Source organism: Lontra canadensis, unplaced genomic scaffold (genome assembly GCF_010015895.1).
Source record: "Lontra canadensis isolate GAN:19392208 unplaced genomic scaffold, GSC_riverotter_1.0 scaffold3, whole genome shotgun sequence".
NCBI classification, from domain to species: Eukaryota; Metazoa; Chordata; class Mammalia; order Carnivora; family Mustelidae; genus Lontra; species Lontra canadensis.
Genome location: NW_022630997.1, coordinates 23,529,185 through 23,547,015, shown reverse-complemented (window position 1 = coordinate 23,547,015; position 17,831 = coordinate 23,529,185). Strand labels below are relative to the sequence as shown.

Genomic DNA, 17,831 nt, shown 5'->3' with positions numbered 1-17,831 from the left:
CGCAGCCCACGTTGGCAACACCGGTGAGTTGCTCCTCTCTTTGCTCTCCTTTGCTGCTTTTATCAAAGGAGAGCTGACCCGGGGAGGAGGTGGGAGGCACCCGCGGATGCCGGGCGGGAGCGGTGCTCGGCACCCCAGCGAAGGACTGGCATTTGGGTCCAGAAGCCGTCGGACTAGAGGAAGGCACCGTTCCCTCGGGGCGTGTGGTCGCAGCCGCCTTCTCCCAGTCTGCTTCTAGAGCCACGTCCTTTTCCGAGATTTATAAATCTGTTTGGGCCCGCCAGTCCCAGGCCCTTTCCAGACCGAACAGGTGAGCCCTGCGCGCTCCGAGCCGCCAGACCTCCGCAGGCTCGCCATGTTCCCCTGGGGGCTGAGCTGTCTGTCGGTGCTGGGGGCGGCGGGCACCGCTCTCCTGGGCGCCGGCCTGCTGCTCAGCCTGGCCCAGCACCTCTGGACGCTCCGCTGGACGCTGAGCCGGGACCGGGCCTCCGCCCTGCCCCTGCCCAAGGGCTCCATGGGCTGGCCCTTCTTCGGCGAAACGCTGCACTGGTTAGTTCAGGTGAGTCGCTCGCACCCCGTCGTGCTCGTACCCCAACACGGCCCCTTCTTCCCTGACTCCCACGGGACCCTCCTCCCCCAGTGTTCCCTGGGTTCCTAGTCGGCCTCATCCTGTCGCCGAGGGGCCCAGAGAATATACACAGCCCTCGCTGTTGCTCAGCTGCTCCCCTGAAGGGATTGTATGTCGCCGGAGTTCTCCCCAGCGCAGCATACACACGACCGGACCCAACACCAGGATGAATAGAAGGGTTCGGAGAAGGTTCGCCTGAAACCCTGCAAGCACACAGTCAGGAATCAGGGGCACTTCTCAGCCGTGAGGCCTTGGGCGCTCACGTCCCCTTGCTGAGCCTGTCTCCTCATCTCACCGTTGGGAACAGGAGCATCTATATTTCCATAGGGCAGTCGTCGCAAGGCCCCTGGGAACCTCGGTTTTGTATAGGAACGCGCCCACCCGGAACAGGGAGTTGTTAGCAAGGGGCCTTTGGGAGACCTGGGCCAGGCCCCCAGCCGAGGCCCAGCGGCTCCAGCCTCGCTCCGTCTCGCTCGCAGGGCTCCCGCTTCCACAGCTCCCGCCGGGAGCGCTACGGGACGGTGTTCAAGACGCACCTGCTGGGCCGGCCGGTGATCCGCGTGAGCGGCGCGGAGAACGTGCGCCGGATCCTGCTGGGCGAGCACCGCCTTGTGCGCAGCCAGTGGCCGCAGAGCGCGCACATCCTCCTGGGCTCGCACACGCTGCTTGGAGCCTTTGGTGAGCCGCACCGGCAGCGGCGCAAGGTGAGCTGAAACCGAAGAAGCGGCCGTTGGGAAGTCAGACGTGCGGTCCCTGGGGTCCTGTTGTGGTCCAGGCTGGGGCTAGGTTTTAGGGGCACACTTTGAAGCTGGCAGGGACCCCTGGCTTAAACAGAGGTGGTTTGGGGCCAGTCCTTTACGTTTTCCAGCTTTGGTTATAAGCCCCCCAGCATTGGGACTTAAGGGATCTTTCATCTCCGATGTCCTGTGTGTGATTCTGATACCGGAATGGTGGGAAGCCACACCTGGAGAGGGACCGGGTACGACTTCCTGGAGGAGGTGGCATCTGGAGCCTGGATGGATGGGAGGGACTGTATACATCAGAGATCTAGCGGGAATGGCGAAAGCAAAAGCCAATACGTGTAGGGCCGCTGAGGAGAAAGGGACAGAAATTGGCCTTCTGGCTCCTCTGGAATCGCCGAGCCGAGGAAGCCAGACGGACCGCGGCCAGTGCTGACCCCGCGGGCTCCCCACAGGTCCTGGCACGGGTTTTTAGCCGCGGGGCCCTGCAGCGCTTCGTTCCCCGCCTGCAAGGGGCGCTGCGGCGCGAGGTGCGTTCCTGGTGCGCGGCCCGCCGGCCGATTGCTGTCTACCAGGCTACCAAAGCACTCACCTTTCGCATGGCTGCGCGCATCCTCCTGGGGCTACGGCTGGACGAGGCACAGTGCGCGGAGCTGGCCCGGACCTTCGAGCAGTTCGTAGAGAACCTCTTCTCGCTGCCCCTGGACGTTCCCTTCAGTGGCCTGCGCAAGGTACTGCCGCTCTGGCCTCAGACCTTCCTCTTGGGGAGCCCCAGCGTGAAGACCAGGCTCCCTCGGCGCGCCCCCACGCGTCACCTCTAGGGGGGACCGAGGCATGGCCCAGGGTGGGGAGGTGGCGTGGTGTGGCAGTGGGCGTCGGGGCTGACTTCTGTCTTCACTCGCTGTGTGACCGGGGCGGGAGGCGCGCAGATCCTCTGTGGGCCGCGCCTCCCCGGATGCGCTCCAGACCCACCAGTAGCTGGCTTCCCGACTTCGGGGTCTTGGTGACCGCCGCCCAGCCGATCAGCCCAGCTCCAACACTAGAGCGGTGCCCCTTCGCCTGGCCTCCAGCGCCTCTTGGAAGCCCGGATGGCAGCGGAACCGATGGGACCACAAACGCCGCAGACATTCCTCCGGCCTAGCCTGGGTTGGAGAGGAGTGGGGGCCAGGTCCCCGTCTGTGGCTCCAGGCCCACTAGTTTCCAGAACAGAGAATCGCTGCTTCTTCAGACTTCAGAGCACGGGGCCAGGCCCAGAGGGCAACTAGGAGGTTACATATGACTTTTCTTTGTCCATGAGCTGGGGCTTCTCACTGTTTGGATGCCTTGGTTTTCCTCACCTGAATAAAAATTATAGCTGTGTACGAAGGGACATACCTTAGGCTGATTCCTTTGAATACATTTCCCGAGTTAATCCTCTCAGCCTGCAAAGTGGTCTCCTTCTTTTGGTGAAGAAACTGAAGCTCAGAGATGTTTAGTGACTTACCCAAGATCACACAGGTAGTAGGGACAGAGGCAGGATTTGAATCTGATTTCCTATGATCTCAAAACCCAAATATTCAGATGATTTTGCTATGCTTGCTCCCTGAACTTCTGCCCTCTTGCCTACTGGCTTACAGAGGCTAATGCTTAGAACATCCAGGAGTGGTCTCTAAGCCAGAGCTTTTTTGGATACATCAAAGTGTGCCTTCTTCTCTACACTGGTGCCCACTGCTCCTGGCTGAGTCTAGTGCAGGGAAAGGTCAATGGACTGACCACCTGACTAGGCTCTCTGCAGGGCCTGGGCACTGAGAGCTGTGTGACACTGGGCAATTGCTTGACCCCTCTGAGCTCAGGCATCCTCCTCTCAGGATGACAGTAATGGCTTGCCTTGCCTCAAAGGTGGAATGTGATCATCAAGAGAGAATTATGTGTAGAGATAGTGGGTAAGTTCTTGATCATTCACTGAGACCCTACTATGTGCCAGACGTGGAGCTAAGTTGAGAAGCTTGACCCCTGGATCTCAGCAGAGCCAGAATAGCCCCAGGAAGATCTAGGGGGTAGGTGTATAGGCTGGGCCCTCTTAGCCTTCCTGCCCCACCTCCCTTCTCTCCCCACGCATCAGGGAATCCGGGCACGAGATCAGCTGCATCGGTACCTGGAGGAGGCTATTGCAGAGAAGCTTCGTGAAGACAAGGCTGCAGAGCCGGGTGATGCCCTTGACATGATCATCCACAGCACTAGGGAGCTGGGCCAGGAGCTCTCAGTGCAGGAACTGAAGGTAGGTGGTGGGAAGGTTCTATTTTTCTTCCTTTTGCATTCCTAGCAGTCTCCACACACGTGCTGCATCCTTCCCCAGCAGGGTCCTGTTTGGTCCCACTTGAAGCCACAGGCACTCCTTAGGGGGAGGGGAAAGTGGAGATGTGGGTTCCAGTCACGGCTCAGCCATACTTACCTGCTCTGTGGCCTTGGGCCAGTCACCATTCCTCTCTGTAAAAGTGTGAAAGGAATATATCACAGGCCCTTGCATACAGGTTCTGGCCACAAACAGCTCAGCTTTCCCCATCCCCTTCTCTATCACTCCATGCCTTTGCCTCTGCTGTCTCACCTGCCTATAAGGCCCTTTCTACTCTTCCCTGCAAACCCTAAGGGCTCAGGGTCAAGCTCCACATCCTCCTTGAATCTCCCTCTTCTTCCCCAAATTGACCATCTCCTTCCATGAGCCACCTTGTCACCTGGCACTTTTAACTTCTGTCTTTATTTTTTAAATTTTATTTATTTATTTATTTATTTATTTATTAACAGAGAGAGAGGGAGAGGGAGAGAGAGAGATAGATTACAAGTAGGCAGAGCCGCAGGCAGAGATAGAGCGGGAAGCAGGCTCCCTCTTGAGCAGAGAGCCCGATGCGGGGCTTGATCCCATGACCTGAGCTGAAGGCAGAGGCTTAACCCACTGAGCTACCCAGGCGCCCCTAACTTCTGTTTTGCCACTGTGAGGTCTCCCCTGAGAATTAGAGCCCTCCCCATTTATGTGTGGAGCAGAGGCATTGGAACTAAGGAGAGAAGCTTTGGAATGGCCTCCAGGACCTGCTGAAGAACCCAAAAAGGAGTGGAGAGGCTGCGGGTGTAGAGGAAGGTTAGAAATGGAAACAATTCAGCCCTTCCAAAAGGAACTCCTAGCCTTTTTCTGGGCCCCAATGTCCCACTTTCCAAGAGTCATGAAGGGTGGGGCTCAGCTTTAGTTTCTTCTTTGAGTATGGGGCTAATAGTCTTTATCCTGACAGCTGGGTGGTTATGAGATCTGGAAGAATCGGGAGGTTAGAAGCAGATGAGCATTGGGTTCATGAGTCCTGGGAGAGCTGCTGGATAGGAACAGTTCCCTGCTGTGAAGGGGAGCGCTTGACAGGGCTGGGGAGGGGATGACAACACCCTCCAGGTCAGTAATCTTCTGGTCTAGTCTGGGCCTCAGGGGCGGGCCAGGCAGAGGAGGCCTAGCCAGGAAGGACGTTGGCGCTCCCAAGTGGTCCAGGGCAGGCAGTTAGACTTGGGCCAGGTCATTCATTCTAGAGACATTATGGTATGTCTGGCTGGTGTCAGGCTGTATGCTGGGACTGAGGATATAGCCCTGAGCAAAACACAGCCCCGTCCTTGAGGTGTGGGAGGGGAGGAGTACACATTCATCCTAGGATCAGACAGATCAATGAATAAACACACTGTGGGTGCCGCCGAGAGCTGGGAGGGCAGAGGGAGGCAGTGAGGGTGAAGGCTGGGGCTTGGAGCATGAAGCCACCAGGCCCCTCCTCTGGCTTACTTGGTCAGTGCAGACTGGGAGGAGGGTTAATCTCTCACTGGACCTAACGGGACGGCGGGGGGGAGGGGGAAGCCATGATGCCGCCTTTGCTTGGAGGCTGGCGCGACCGCGGCAGGTGCCTTCGCCGTCCTCCCACCCTCATCCCAGTTCCAGTCAGGACGCCCGGCAGGGGTTGCGGGCAGCACCACCAGGTGGTTAAAAGCACCGAACTCCCGAGCCCGACTGCTAGGACTACCTGGAGCGCCCCTTGGAATCCTAGTCTCCACTCTTGTAAAACGAGGGCAGTAAGTGTGCCTCTCGGGGCTGGGGTGAGAATCGAAGGAGTGAACACACTAAGAACAGCACACACGGTCAGGTCCGAGCGCTGTCTCTGGGAGCCCTTTCAATGGTCGCTGCCGTATGGGGCTTTCTCAAGGGGCAGACTTGGGATTCGATCAACCCCGGGCCCGCGCACGGAGCCGCCGCTCTGGCTTCGGCGCAACGCTAAATTTGGGCCCTTTGCTGCCCAGCCACCGGGCCTTGAGGCCTTGCAGCTGGGGCCGCAGACTCAGCGCCGCCCCGGCTGTCTTGCAGGAGACAGCTGTGGAGCTCCTCTTCGCCGCCTTCCTCACCACGGCCAGTGCCAGCACGTCCCTCGTCCTGCTGCTCCTGCAGCACCCGGCGGCCGTCGCTAAGATCCGGCAGGAGCTGGCGGCGCAGGGACTGGGGCGCGCGTGCGGCTGCGCGGCGGGGACCGCGGGGGGCGGCGCGGGGCCCCGGCCCGACTGCGGCTGCGAGCCGGATCTCAGCCTCGCGGCGCTGGGGCGTCTGCGCTACATCGACTGCGTGGTCAAGGAGGTGCTGCGCCTCCTGCCGCCGGTGTCCGGGGGCTACCGCACCGCGCTGCGCACCTTCGAGCTCGACGTAAGTGCGCGCGCCCTCCCTGCCACCTACCGCGGGGCGGGCGGGGCCCGGCGGATTAGCTCCGCGCGGTCGCCCCTTCCCCTCTGAGCCTCCGCTTTCCGCCTTGAAATGGGCCGAGCTCGGTCCCGTTCCTCCGGTGCACCGTGGAGGGGCGCAAAGCCTGGCGCCTGGCGAGACGAGGCTAGGAACAGGCTTTCGGCAGCGGCGAGTGTCAGTCAATTCACTGAGAATTTTTATTTTTTTAAAGATTTTATTTACTCGATTGCGGGAGGGAGAGAGAGCCCGAGCGGAGGGAGGGGCCGAAGGAAAAGCAGACTCCCCGCTGAACAGGCAGCCTGACGTGGGACTCAGTCCCGGGGACTCCGGGATCATAACCTGAGCAGAAGGCAGGCACTTAACAGACTGAGCCACCCAGGCGCCCCAGAACTGAGTTTTAGAATAAAAACATACTTTCCTCCGTGCAGCACTCCCACCCCTTAGCCAGTGAGTGCAGGTGGGGAACACGGAGAGCCCTCCCCCTACTGTGCCGCGCACCCCACTCCCGTACTTCCTTACAAGCTCAAGGAACCGGTCATTGTTAGCTCGGCCTGGTTCCATCTCTGTAAGACCTTGGGCAGCACCCTCTACACTTCGGGTCTCAGTTTACTCTCTGGAAGGAAGTAGGTCTTGGTCCCTTCCGGCTCTGACACGTCAGTCAAGTGATGCCAGGGCTGTGAGACAGCGAGAGAGTGTAGCCCTCGTTAGCCAAACTGAGAGTGTTTGCCTGAATGACTGTCATTGCGGGCAGAGATCGGCCCCTCCTTCCCTGAGCCTTAACTTTAAACAGTGAAGAAATCTGTGGTGCGTTGCCTACCAGTGGTCCATGGCACCACAGCAGCTGGGATTCTGCCCTGGAGGAGTTGGTGATGGGAAGAAAGGAGGCCAGGACCAATAGCTTCATCCCAAACTGGTGTGACGAAGATAGTGGTGGTTAGTGCTGAATAACACCAAAACATTTTAGGGGCTGACATTTGACATGCAGCAGTGAAGGGTTAGGATGGGGACCGGACACCGCGGAGAGGGGACCATCCAGACAAAGGTGGGTGGATTAGTGACATGTTTAGAAGTGTCTGGGATGCTGCATCTAGGAATTCGGACTTCGTTCTACAGTCTAAGGGAAACAGGAAGGAGAACACAGGCCGATGGGGCGTGGGGGTGGGGACAGAAGGGGAGCCATCTTCCAGTTTACAGATGGGGAAACTGAGCCTAGAGAGGTGAGAGAAAGCAAGCGAGCACGTGCTCCTTGCTCAGGCTAGGGAAGCAAAATGGGGGGGGGGGGAGTTGGAAGACACATCAAAAAGAATAGTTAAAAAAAAAAAGTAAAATAGTTGAAAAACCTGAAGATGAGTAAAGGAAACCTAAAAGCTGACTTTCAACATTTTAAGGGTGCCTGTGTTTAACTCCCATGTGCATCTTCTTGAAGTGTGGCTACCAGACGTAAATATTATTGTACAACTAATGGATGGGGGGGGGTTAGAGAGTCAGTTTTCAGTTCAGTGCAAAGAAGAGCTTTATAATTGACTGACCACAGAGGAATGAGGGTATCTGTCTTTCCTGTTGTTCCCGCCCCGGTGGAGGGTAGGTGCAAAACTAGAACTTAGGTCTCTTGATCTAATGTCAGAAGAGAAAAAAGACAAAAACAAAACACTGAAACATAAACAGCAATAGATCACATTTAGCGATCATTAATATATGCCAGACCGGTATTCTATTCTCAAGGCAAACCCTGGCATTTTTGTTCTTATTTTAGTCAATTAAGAAACGGAGGGTCGGAGAGCTTGAGTACCCAGCCTTAGGTCACACAGCTCACCAGAGAGGGAGCTGAAATTGGAACGCAGAGCGTTCTCCAAGCTTGCGGGTTAGGCGTGCGCTCCTGCAGACCCCCGGGGTGGAGGCTGGGTTCAGGACCCGATTCCAAGCGCCTCGTAGTCAGGCGGGTCTCCTCACTTCCCCGCAGGGCTACCAGATCCCCAAGGGCTGGAGTGTGATGTATAGCATCCGGGACACGCACGAGACGGCCACGGTGTACCGCAGCCCGCCTGAGGGCTTCGATCCCGAGCGCTTCGGCGCGGCGGGCGAGGATGCGCGGGGCGCCTCGGGCCGCTTCCATTACATCCCGTTCGGCGGCGGAGCGCGCAGCTGTCTCGGCCAGGAGCTGGCACAGGCGATGCTCCAGCTGCTGGCGGTGGAGCTGGTGCGCACGGCGCGCTGGGAGCTGGCCACACCTGCCTTCCCCGCCATGCAGACCGTGCCCATCGTGCACCCGGCCGACGGGCTGCGGCTCTTTTTCCATCCGCTCGCGCCTTCGGCAGCGCGAGATGGGCTACGCCTCTGACCCCCTGGGCTTCGGGACAGGACTTGGCCCCCGGCCCCCGCGCGCTGTGAGCGCCGCCCATCTGCGGTTTCCTAGTGCCGCCTCGGGCGCTCGCTCACTCGTTCAACATACGGTCACCGAATGCAGCTCTACGCCAGACTTCGAGGGAGGAGGAACGCGAGCCCGAGCCGCGGGAAGTCGACGGGAAGCTGCCTTCCGTGCCCCGAGGAAGGGAAGGTCGTGAGCCTAGCCTCCCTTTCCCAGGATCTCCAAGCAGGGACGAAGGGAACAGATCTTCCCTAGGTGACGCGGGCCCTCGCTTCCGGCGCCAGGGCCGGGAGGTCGCCTGGATCTTGAGGTGGTGGGGAGCATTGCTAGGGCAGGACTGGACCGTGCCAGAGACCCAGCGAACGCGGCTGGACCTGGAACCCTTGGGTGGAACCGCATCTCCGGCCTGGTTTTGGGGCCATAGTAAGACACACCGAAAAAGCGCCCGGTAGAAGGCCCCCAGGCAGCCCACCTGGGCTTGGTGTGCCGAGGCCACCCTGCCCGGCTGTCTCGACGGAAACTCAGAACTGTGGGAGCTTCCAGGGCTGTAAAATGGCTCAACATCACTGATTGTGCTGGCGACTTCTTAAAAATTCCAACTTCAGGAACGCGCTTAATCTTCCCATATATACAGGGGAGAATAGGCACAGAGAGATTCTTTTCTAAGGTTGAAGTATTTTCCTGGGAGGCTGAGACGTCATCAGAGAGGGATGGGATATTTCTACCCAAAACAGGAAGGCTAAGAAGAAAGTTTCTGGGCAGTGGTTTTGTGGGGTGACTAGGGCTTAGCTGGGCAGGTGCTCCCTGGTGGGAAGGTGTGGGGTAGGAGTTGGAGGATACGCAGGAAAGCCTCCCCTCCCAAGAGTATGCCAGAGATTTCCTCCTGAGATAGCCCAAGAGCTGGGCTGAGAATTATCCCTATAATAGGTGGCTGCAGGGACCTTCCGGTTTACTACTTCCACCTCCTCTTTTGCAGAGGAGAAACAGGCAGCTCCTTGAGGAGCTACCAGTGGGCTCCTGGACTCCCTGGCCAGGGCTCTCCTCCACCTCATCACTTACTCCCTGCTCCAGCCTTTGGGCCTGTGGCCACTAGGTACGGCCCAGTCCTTTGTCCTTTCACAGTCATCCCCAGGTTGGCTTAAAGACTCCAACACAGAGGTTTCCACCAGTGTTTAAATCAAAGCCAAGAGCCTCCGGTGTCACCCTTTCCAACAGCCCAGTGCAACTTGCCACCCATCTTCAGACAGTCCAGGGCAGCTGGACATGATGGGTGAGCCGGGGAAGTTGCCGCCCAGGCCCCCCGAGCTGACCCTTTAGTGAACCAGAAGGAAGCTGGTGCCCTCCTGACCTTATGCTTAAGGTGGATCCCCGGGGCCAGAAGGAAGGGGGGAAGCAGCAGGCGCAGGCAGGGTCGGTAGCTCAAGAGCTCAGCGGGCCCTTCCGAGCTCGGCTGACACGGCCATAACCCCCATCCAGGGCAATTCATCACCCACTGCTGACCACAGACCCGGCGCTGGGCCATGGGCTCGGCAGGCACTGGAGCCAGCAAAAGTGGCAGAATTGAGGCCTGCCCTCAGGGCGCTCCTGAGGCTGCAGAGACCACGCCCTGGCTGAGAAGCTCCCACCGAGGGAGAGGGGACCGGAGGACCAGGGCTTGGGGCTGATTCTGATTGGGGGAAGAGAAGAGCATTGTGGGAGGAGGTTTGCAGAAGCCCCCATGGTGTAGGTGGTTCCCAGAGACTTGGTTTACCTGTTCCGGGATCTGTACTAACTATAAGCTCCTGTAGGGGCAGCTCCAATTTCCCATTGATAATGTCCTTTTCAGTAATTTCAGGGAACACTGGGACTCCTGTTTTAGTAGCTCCAGATTCTCTGAGGAAGGAGCATTCTGGTGTTTGCCCTCCTGGACTGCATATGCTTATGAGGGCGGTAGACAATAAACTAGCAAACAAAGAGCTCCAGAATGCCGGATGGGGCTAAGTGCTCTCAAGAGAGTAAAACAGGTCTGTAAGATATAGGACCTGGGGGCCAAACTCTCTAGGGTGGGAAACCTCCTTCTGTGAGGAGGTGACATTCAGCTTGGGAAGGAACCAGCCAGCGGTGACCTGGGGAAGGTGCTCCCCCAGCAGAGAAAACACCAGGTAGGAAACCCTGCACCTCCAGACCTGAATGAGTGCTCAGGAGGAGGAAGGGGTTGGAGGGGGAAAGGTGGAGGAGGGGAGCTTCAGCTGTGGGAGCTCACCTGACTCCCATCTACCTCTGGGTCCTCATTCTCCCCTCCAGCAAAAACAAAACAAACACACACCCCCCTCCACCCCCCAACCCTTAGCAATGGGGAGGCTGTTTTGTAAACATCTTGGAAATACTTTGTTTTCCAATGAACCAGTCCTCCTCCCCGCCCACCATCACCCAAGAGAGCTTGCAAGTTTTCTAATCAAAGTTCTTATCGGGCTGATAATTTATTGACCCCTTCCTCCATTCAAGATGTTCTTTAATGATCTTCACGCTCACATTTAATCCCTTCCTGCCGGACGCCCCCGCTGGACGCCCCCGCGGGTCTCGAAGGGCAGATTTATTAAAACTCTCCCCCTCCCCCGGCAATTTGCAGCACGCAGGCCCCACTCATCTTGTGACCCGGCGCGCGCTGAACTTGGCGAGGTGGCCCTGCAGAGTTCACTCGGATGTCACGGTCCGGCCTGCAGGGGTCACAGGCAGGTCAGGCCAGAGGATTGGGAATGGGCCCCAGGTCACGCCCCCGCTCGGGGGTTTTGCTCACCAGCCCCAGCGCGGTCTAGAAAGGGGCGGGAGTAGGATTTCTGAGAATTCTAGCGCGTCTTGCCTCCTTCCCGCCGGTGCCCAGAAGTTGGCTGGCACCGTTCGCAGTCGCCAAAACGTGAGAAGAAATGACAGTGGGAGAGGCCCTTCCCTAGAGTTTCTGAAACTCCGAGTCCCAAACAAGCTCTGTGGCGACTCCGGCTTGGAGCGTTGCGGGGACTGCGCGGTCCCGACTACGCTACGGACATTTTCCAATCCCGCCGGCTTTGGGGACGGCCGCGGGAGGGCCACATATTTAACAGCTCTTCGGATCAAAGAGTTTTCCATTTACAAGGGAAACCTTCCAAGGCGTGCGGCGTGCTCCTGAAAGAGCCGGAGTTTAGTTTTGAACAAACGTACTGCATTCTGTTTCGCTTTCCGCTCCGCTTGTGCTTTCCGCGCTCCAACCAAGGATGAGTGTGGGCCGGCCAGGTGGGATGTGGGGTGCGCACGTGTCCTTCCCGCGGTGTCCGAGCTCCCCACACTGGCTGCAGTAGCACAGCAGCCGACTGCAGCTGGGCGAAGGCCGGCGGACGTGCTTCCCAGTAGAGATTCCCTCAACGCTCCCATTAGGGGCCGGCAGAGGCCTGGGTGGAGGGTCGAGCACCCCGCTCACCTGGGTGGCTTCGGTCGGTGGGAGCTGGGAGAGCGGAGGAAGGCTCGTGGGCCCCGAGTCCAGGTCATCTGGATGAAGTAATCATTCCAGCGTGCGCGGAGCCGGGAAAAGTATTTGCAGCCAGGTGCCCCTTTCCAAAACTCACAACTGCCCCGGGGTGTAGACAGATGGGGAATTACCGCCTCCGTATTAAGGAGAAGGAAACAGGAGCAAGGATGTGTGGTGACTTGCTCAAGGTCACGCAATTGGAGATGGAGCCGGCCCCCGAGTGCAGACTCCCAGGCTTTCCTTCCTCTATCGCCTCACCTTAACTGCCCAGGTCTAAGGATCCTCCTCCCCTCTGCCTAGCTGGGGCTGGGAGTCCCAGGGCCCTCGGAATCAGGCCGACTGTGGCCGGTTCGCAGAGCTCTGGCTGTCTGGAGGCGGATGAATTGTCCCTCGGTCTCCCACTGGGGGGGTCAGAGTTGGGGCTCAGACTTGTGCAGGGTTGCACCTGGAGTCCTGAGGGACTTGGAGGCTCTCTTGTACCTTTAAGGCGGACTTTCTAGGACTTCATGAGCGCTGGCCTCCTTGAGGGGTTTGGGAACTGGAATCCAGGATCATCCGTGGATCAGATCTGACTCCCCCCACCGCCTGCTCTGGCTTAGGTCGTGGCCCTGGGCTCTTCTGCGGGATCTTTGGGAGAGCTGGGAGGTTTGAGTTTTGCTCGGCGTTCTGGACCTCAGTTTCCCCAGTGTGAGACTTGGCAGCTAGTCGGTTCCTGAACGCACTTCCCTTTGCTTCCCCAGCAGGTGGAAAGGAGCCCGTGAGGCGCCGGAAAATGGAAAGCCATTGAAGGCAGCTCTGGGCTGGGAACGCCTGTGGGACAAGGCGGGGGCGGGGTGGGGGTTCCAAAGAGACCGCCAGGAAGCCCAGGGCTTGGAGTTCCCGCTCCCCGGAGCCCGGGTCGGCCTCTGCCGCCGCCTCGGAGCTCCGCACACCTTGTAAGGGGGAGGCAGGCTGACCCTAGCCCCGCACCCCAGGAGGCGCGCTCCGGGGGAAGCCGCCACCGTGCCGCCTCTGCCTCGGCGCGGAACAAACGGTTAAAGATTTTGGGCAGCGCCTCGCGGGGGGAGGAGCCAGGGGCCCAATCCGCAATTAAAGATGAACTTCGGGTGAACTAATTTGTCTGACCAAGCTAACGCGGGCAGTAACCTGGGCCGCCTATAAAGCGGGCGCGCGGCGCGGTTCGGAGCGCTGGCGGCGGCGGCAGGTGGCGCGGGAGGCCGCGGCGCGCTATGGGGCTCCCGGCGCTGCTGGCCAGTGCGCTCTGCACCTTCGTGCTACCGCTGCTGCTCTTCCTGGCCGCGATCAAGCTCTGGGACCTGTACTGCGTGAGCAGCCGCGACCGCAGCTGCGCCCTCCCTTTGCCCCCCGGAACTATGGGCTTCCCCTTCTTCGGGGAGACACTGCAGATGGTGCTGCAGGTAAGGGAGCTTGGGCGGGACGGGACGATTCTCAGGAGCCCGACTCGGCTCCGGGCGTCCCTGCCGCCGGAGTAGGCGTCCCCCGAGAGAGAGGTGACTCCTTCCAGGACCCGGGCTAGCCCGAGGCGCGGCGCTCCCCGGCGCCCCCTCACGCCCGCCTCTCTCCTCTCCCAGCGAAGGAAGTTCCTGCAGATGAAGCGCAGGAAATACGGCTTCATCTACAAGACGCATCTGTTCGGACGGCCCACGGTGCGGGTGATGGGCGCCGACAACGTGCGGCGCATCCTGCTCGGGGAGCACCGGTTGGTGTCGGTGCACTGGCCCGCGTCGGTGCGCACCATCCTGGGCTCCGGCTGCCTCTCCAACCTGCACGACTCCTCGCACAAGCAGCGCAAGAAGGTGAGGGCGGGGTGGCGCTGCCTGGCCTGGAAGGGGGACCCCGTCCGGTGGAGGGGTTAGAGGATCTAGGTGCCGGGAGAGCGCTAGCTGCGTGAGGTGACCCGCTCAAGGCCACTTTAGTCGGGAAGTGCCTTGTGTCTGGCGGGGGTGAGGGTGGCTAGAAGGGGATCCCGGAAGGCCACGGGGGCGCTTTTAACACTTGCCCTCCTCGGAGCTCAGGTGATTATGCGGGCCTTCAGCCGCGAGGCGCTCCAGTGCTACGTGCCGGTGATCGCCGAGGAAGTGGGCACTTGCCTGGAACAGTGGCTGGGCGGCGGCGAGCGCGGCCTCCTGGTCTACCCCCAGGTGAAGCGCCTCATGTTCCGCATCGCCATGCGCATCCTGCTGGGCTGTGAGCCCCGGCTGGCTAGCGGCGGCGACGCGGAGCAGCAGCTGGTGGAGGCCTTCGAGGAAATGACCCGCAATCTCTTCTCGCTGCCCATCGACGTGCCCTTCAGCGGGCTGTACCGGGTGAGGGAGCGTGCGGGGTGAGGAGCTGGAGGCTCGGGGGCGCGGGGGCGCGGGGACCCGGGGTCCGCTCACGGCCGCCGCTCTCCGCGCTCAGGGCATGAAGGCGCGAAACCTCATCCACGCACGCATAGAGGAGAACATTCGCGCCAAGATCTGCGGGCTGCGGACGGCCGGCGCGGGCGGCGGCTGCAAAGATGCGCTGCAGCTGTTGATTGAGCACTCGTGGGAGAGGGGGGAGAGGCTGGACATGCAGGTGAGTGGCGACTTCAGGAAGAGGAGCTGCGGAATTCGGTCCCCGGGCTTTCCAAGCGCGGCTACCCCAAAGCGCACGTCCGGACTCCGGAGTGGGCAGACCTCCCAGACACCCGGGATGGGACCCGGAAGGTTGAGACACCCGGTCCACAGAGCTGTGGGAGAGGCTGCTGCGGAACAGGGAGCGTCCCATAGCCCTACCAGGTTTTACAGGGAAAGCTGGAATTTGCAAAATGTAAATAAAGAATGTTGGCCCGATTTTAATACAACCAAGGCTTTCATTCAAGAATTCCCGGTGTAGTGAGATTTTACTGGTTTTCCTGCTCCAGCTGAACTAAAGAGACTATGCATTTTGTTAAAAAAAAAAAAAAAATTGTAGCTTTCCTTGGCTTTCTGTCAGCGAACTTTTAGCCCTTCTCATCTTCTTTCCAGAACCTTCAGTTCGGTTCTGAGTAATTGCTGTGTAAAATTGCATGCAGACTTGTAAAAAGAAAAACGTTTGTCTTATTCATTCTTAGGCACTAAAGCAATCTTCAACTGAACTCCTCTTTGGGGGACATGAAACCACAGCTAGTGCAGCCACGTCTCTGATTACTTACCTTGGGCTCTACCCCCATGTTCTCCAGAAAGTTCGAGAGGAGCTCAAGAGTAAGGTAGGGGGAATTAAGAAATTCAGCTGCTCCCTAGCCAATTTGCCAATATGTAAGTGTGCTGCCTTCTCTGAGTATTTTGAAAGTGTAGGGCCCAGGGGGTGGGTGGGCCAATTTGGAAAGAGAATTAGCTTTGTGAATAAAAAGGAAGGAACTTTGAGCTGTAATCCCACTCCGGCAGGGCTTAATTCTTGTATTCCTACCCCTTCTCACTTTCTGCAGTACGTGGGAGATGTTCAGGTAGAATCTATCTTGAATTTGTGTGTTCAAGGGCATGGATGGGACTTCTAGGTGGCGGTGATAGTGGTGGTGGTGGTGGTGGTGATGGGGGTGGGGTGGGGTGGGGAAGCTAGGTAGTTCTAAGTGGGGAGCAGCATTCTCTTGGAATTGTAAATAGTGGATTTGGGCCAGGGGTGGAGGCAAATGGTCATTAGCCGCTCATAGTTTCACCCTCACCCTCTCCCATCCTGGGGCCCTTTGGGTCTAGCCGCCACTTAAGCCCTGTTTACGTCTGCTGGGCTGATTTTATTGGAGCACAAAATAACCGTTCACCTCTGTATGACTGTTTTGATAGGGTTTACTTTGCAAGAGCAATCAAGACAACAAGTTGGACATGGAAATTTTGGAACAGCTTAAATACATCGGGTGTGTTATTAAAGAGACCCTTCGACTGAATCCCCCAGTTCCAGGAGGGTTTCGGGTTGCTCTTAAGACTTTTGAATTAAATGTAAGTTCAAAGTTCTCTTCCCACTGCCCCCCACTCCCAACTCCTTGTGTTGTGGTTTTAAACTTCCCCTTCGTTTCCCTGTGCATTGGCTTACATTGCTTACCCTTTTGATAGCATTACCCTGGCCCATGTGGACACGTGTTTCGGTAGTCTGAAGGTCTGTCCTGTCTCTCTCCTCACACCCCCTTTTCTGCAACTCATAACTCCTCTGGTTATCAGCGATGGCTTTTTGTTGTTGTTGAAAGTTGGATTGGGGTTTGTCAGCCCTGGGGGCTTTCTAATCTTTTGCAGGGTTACCAGATTCCCAAGGGCTGGAATGTTATCTACAGTATCTGTGATACTCACGACGTGGCAGACATCTTCACCAACAAGGATGAATTTAATCCTGACCGATTCCTGCTGCCTCACCCGGAGGACGCGTCCAGGTTCAGCTTCATTCCATTTGGAGGAGGGCTGAGGAGCTGTGTAGGAAAGGAGTTTGCAAAAATTCTGCTCAAAATATTTACAGTGGAGCTGGCCAGGCATTGTGAATGGCAGCTTCTAAATGGACCTCCTACAATGAAAACCAGTCCCACCGTATACCCCGTGGATGGTCTCCCTGCGAAGTTCACCCGTTTCCAGGGGGAGATCTGAGGGGCGCAAGGGCCTGGAACAAAGACCTGTTTGAAGCGTACATGAGGTTTTACACAGTGTCATGTTGATTCTATTATATTTAATTTCTAAATGTATATTATAATATTTATGTGTCTATACTACAGTACCACAATCTTTAAATATTAAAATAATGAACTTGGATAGTTTCCAAATAAAGAAAAATCTGAAGGTGCTTGTCTGGCATTTAAGATTCCTGTGGGGGGGAAGCTCCCTGGTTTTATATTTGTATATTTAACCAGACAGATATGGATGTGTCCGCGTGCATGGCTTTGTTATCTGTGCATATCTATTTTCTCGTGAGGAAGAAACTTTAGCTGTTATTTCTCTTCAACGTCATTAGAAAATATAATGTATGTGTGTGTGAGTTAGTGCAAAGGTAAGTTTGTAAAGGTTTCTATGGTTTAGATACCCTATTTAGAAATACCTATGGAAGTTAATCTTAGATTTTTTTTTTTGGTTGTTCGATTTGCATTAGGGAAAGATGGATTTGCAAAGGTAATACTTTGAGAACTATCATACTCTAACACCTTCAGCCATAAACTTATTATGTTTAATAACCATAATAAATCTATGTTGTTGCATTCTGCCAGCACTGTTTTCCTGAAGGAGTCAGGTAAGAGAAAGCCGGTCACTCTGATCACGGACAGGTACTGACCGAAATGAGACCCGCAGTCGCCTGTGAAAAACAGTACTGGAAGAGGCCAGCCTCTGATTTAGATGAGCTAGTCCAGGTTTTCTTTATTGAAAATAAGGCAGGAGGAGTCGATTTAGCAAGCTGACAGATAAAGTTTTTATCTATGCCAGGCAATAGGGTGTGAGCCTGACATGACTGATAAAATGGCCCAGGCATGACCCTGTGAACCTTGGCTAACCTCGGCGAAAGCGCAGTTTGGTCACATTTCTGACCCTGGCATAGCCATGTTCTCAACTGAAGGCCAGACTCCCCATCCAGAAAGGTTAGCCCCAGTGACTTGCTTAGGCAAGCACATTTTCAGTTTGGAAATGGCACAATCTGCTTACTGAACCTCTGATGGCTTGTAGGTTTTGGACTTTAAAATTTTCATTACAATTTTAGAATTTGGCAATACTGCAGAAAACTGGGTGGTCTAAATAGGTGTTTGCAAAGGGTTCTGTCTACAATTAGAGTTACATGTTGTACCTGACTTTATTTTTTAGGGGGAACTTAGATTGTACTTATTCCTGGAATCCTCTAATTTTTAAAGGGTGTTTACATAATAACTTAAAATGTCTTATAATAACCTAATAATGCTTTTATTTTTTAAT

General features: G+C 56.8%; 2 protein-coding genes across 2 annotated transcripts; both read left to right on the top strand.

Moving 5' to 3' along the window:
• The first annotated feature begins 341 nt into the window (after positions 1-341).
• Positions 342-8,492, top strand: LOC116879329 (cytochrome P450 26C1). The gene is made up of 6 exons (XM_032877507.1): positions 342-559; positions 1,108-1,332; positions 1,824-2,099; positions 3,470-3,625; positions 5,729-6,058; positions 8,055-8,492. Exons 1-6 carry the CDS (start codon positions 356-358, stop codon positions 8,430-8,432), a joined length of 1,569 nt encoding a protein of 522 aa, XP_032733398.1. The 5' UTR covers positions 342-355; the 3' UTR covers positions 8,433-8,492.
• Positions 8,493-13,046: 4,554 nt separating this feature from the next.
• LOC116854435 (cytochrome P450 26A1) lies at positions 13,047-16,656 on the top strand. Its single transcript, XM_032836292.1, has 7 exons — positions 13,047-13,355; positions 13,530-13,754; positions 13,974-14,264; positions 14,359-14,517; positions 15,035-15,169; positions 15,741-15,893; positions 16,185-16,656. Exons 1-7 carry the CDS (start codon positions 13,167-13,169, stop codon positions 16,524-16,526), a joined length of 1,494 nt encoding a protein of 497 aa, XP_032692183.1. The 5' UTR covers positions 13,047-13,166; the 3' UTR covers positions 16,527-16,656.
• Positions 16,657-17,831: the final 1,175 nt, after the last annotated feature.

What these genes read in the sequence shown, in the direction of transcription:
- LOC116879329 (XM_032877507.1), top strand. Translation starts at nt 356, where the DNA reads ATGTTCCCCTGGGGGCTGAGCTGTCTGTCGGTGCTGGGGGCGGCGGGC. An exon ending in CGCACCGGCAGCGGCGCAAG is followed by an intron (nt 1,333 to 1,823) that starts GTGAGCTGAAAC and finishes GGCTCCCCACAG; the next exon opens with GTCCTGGCACGGGTTTTTAG. An exon ending in TGCGCACCTTCGAGCTCGAC is followed by an intron (nt 6,059 to 8,054) that starts GTAAGTGCGCGC and finishes ACTTCCCCGCAG; the next exon opens with GGCTACCAGATCCCCAAGGG.
- LOC116854435 (XM_032836292.1), top strand. Translation starts at nt 13,167, where the DNA reads ATGGGGCTCCCGGCGCTGCTGGCCAGTGCGCTCTGCACCTTCGTGCTA. An exon ending in CCTTCAGCGGGCTGTACCGG is followed by an intron (nt 14,265 to 14,358) that starts GTGAGGGAGCGT and finishes CTCCGCGCTCAG; the next exon opens with GGCATGAAGGCGCGAAACCT. An exon ending in GAGAGGAGCTCAAGAGTAAG is followed by an intron (nt 15,170 to 15,740) that starts GTAGGGGGAATT and finishes CTGTTTTGATAG; the next exon opens with GGTTTACTTTGCAAGAGCAA.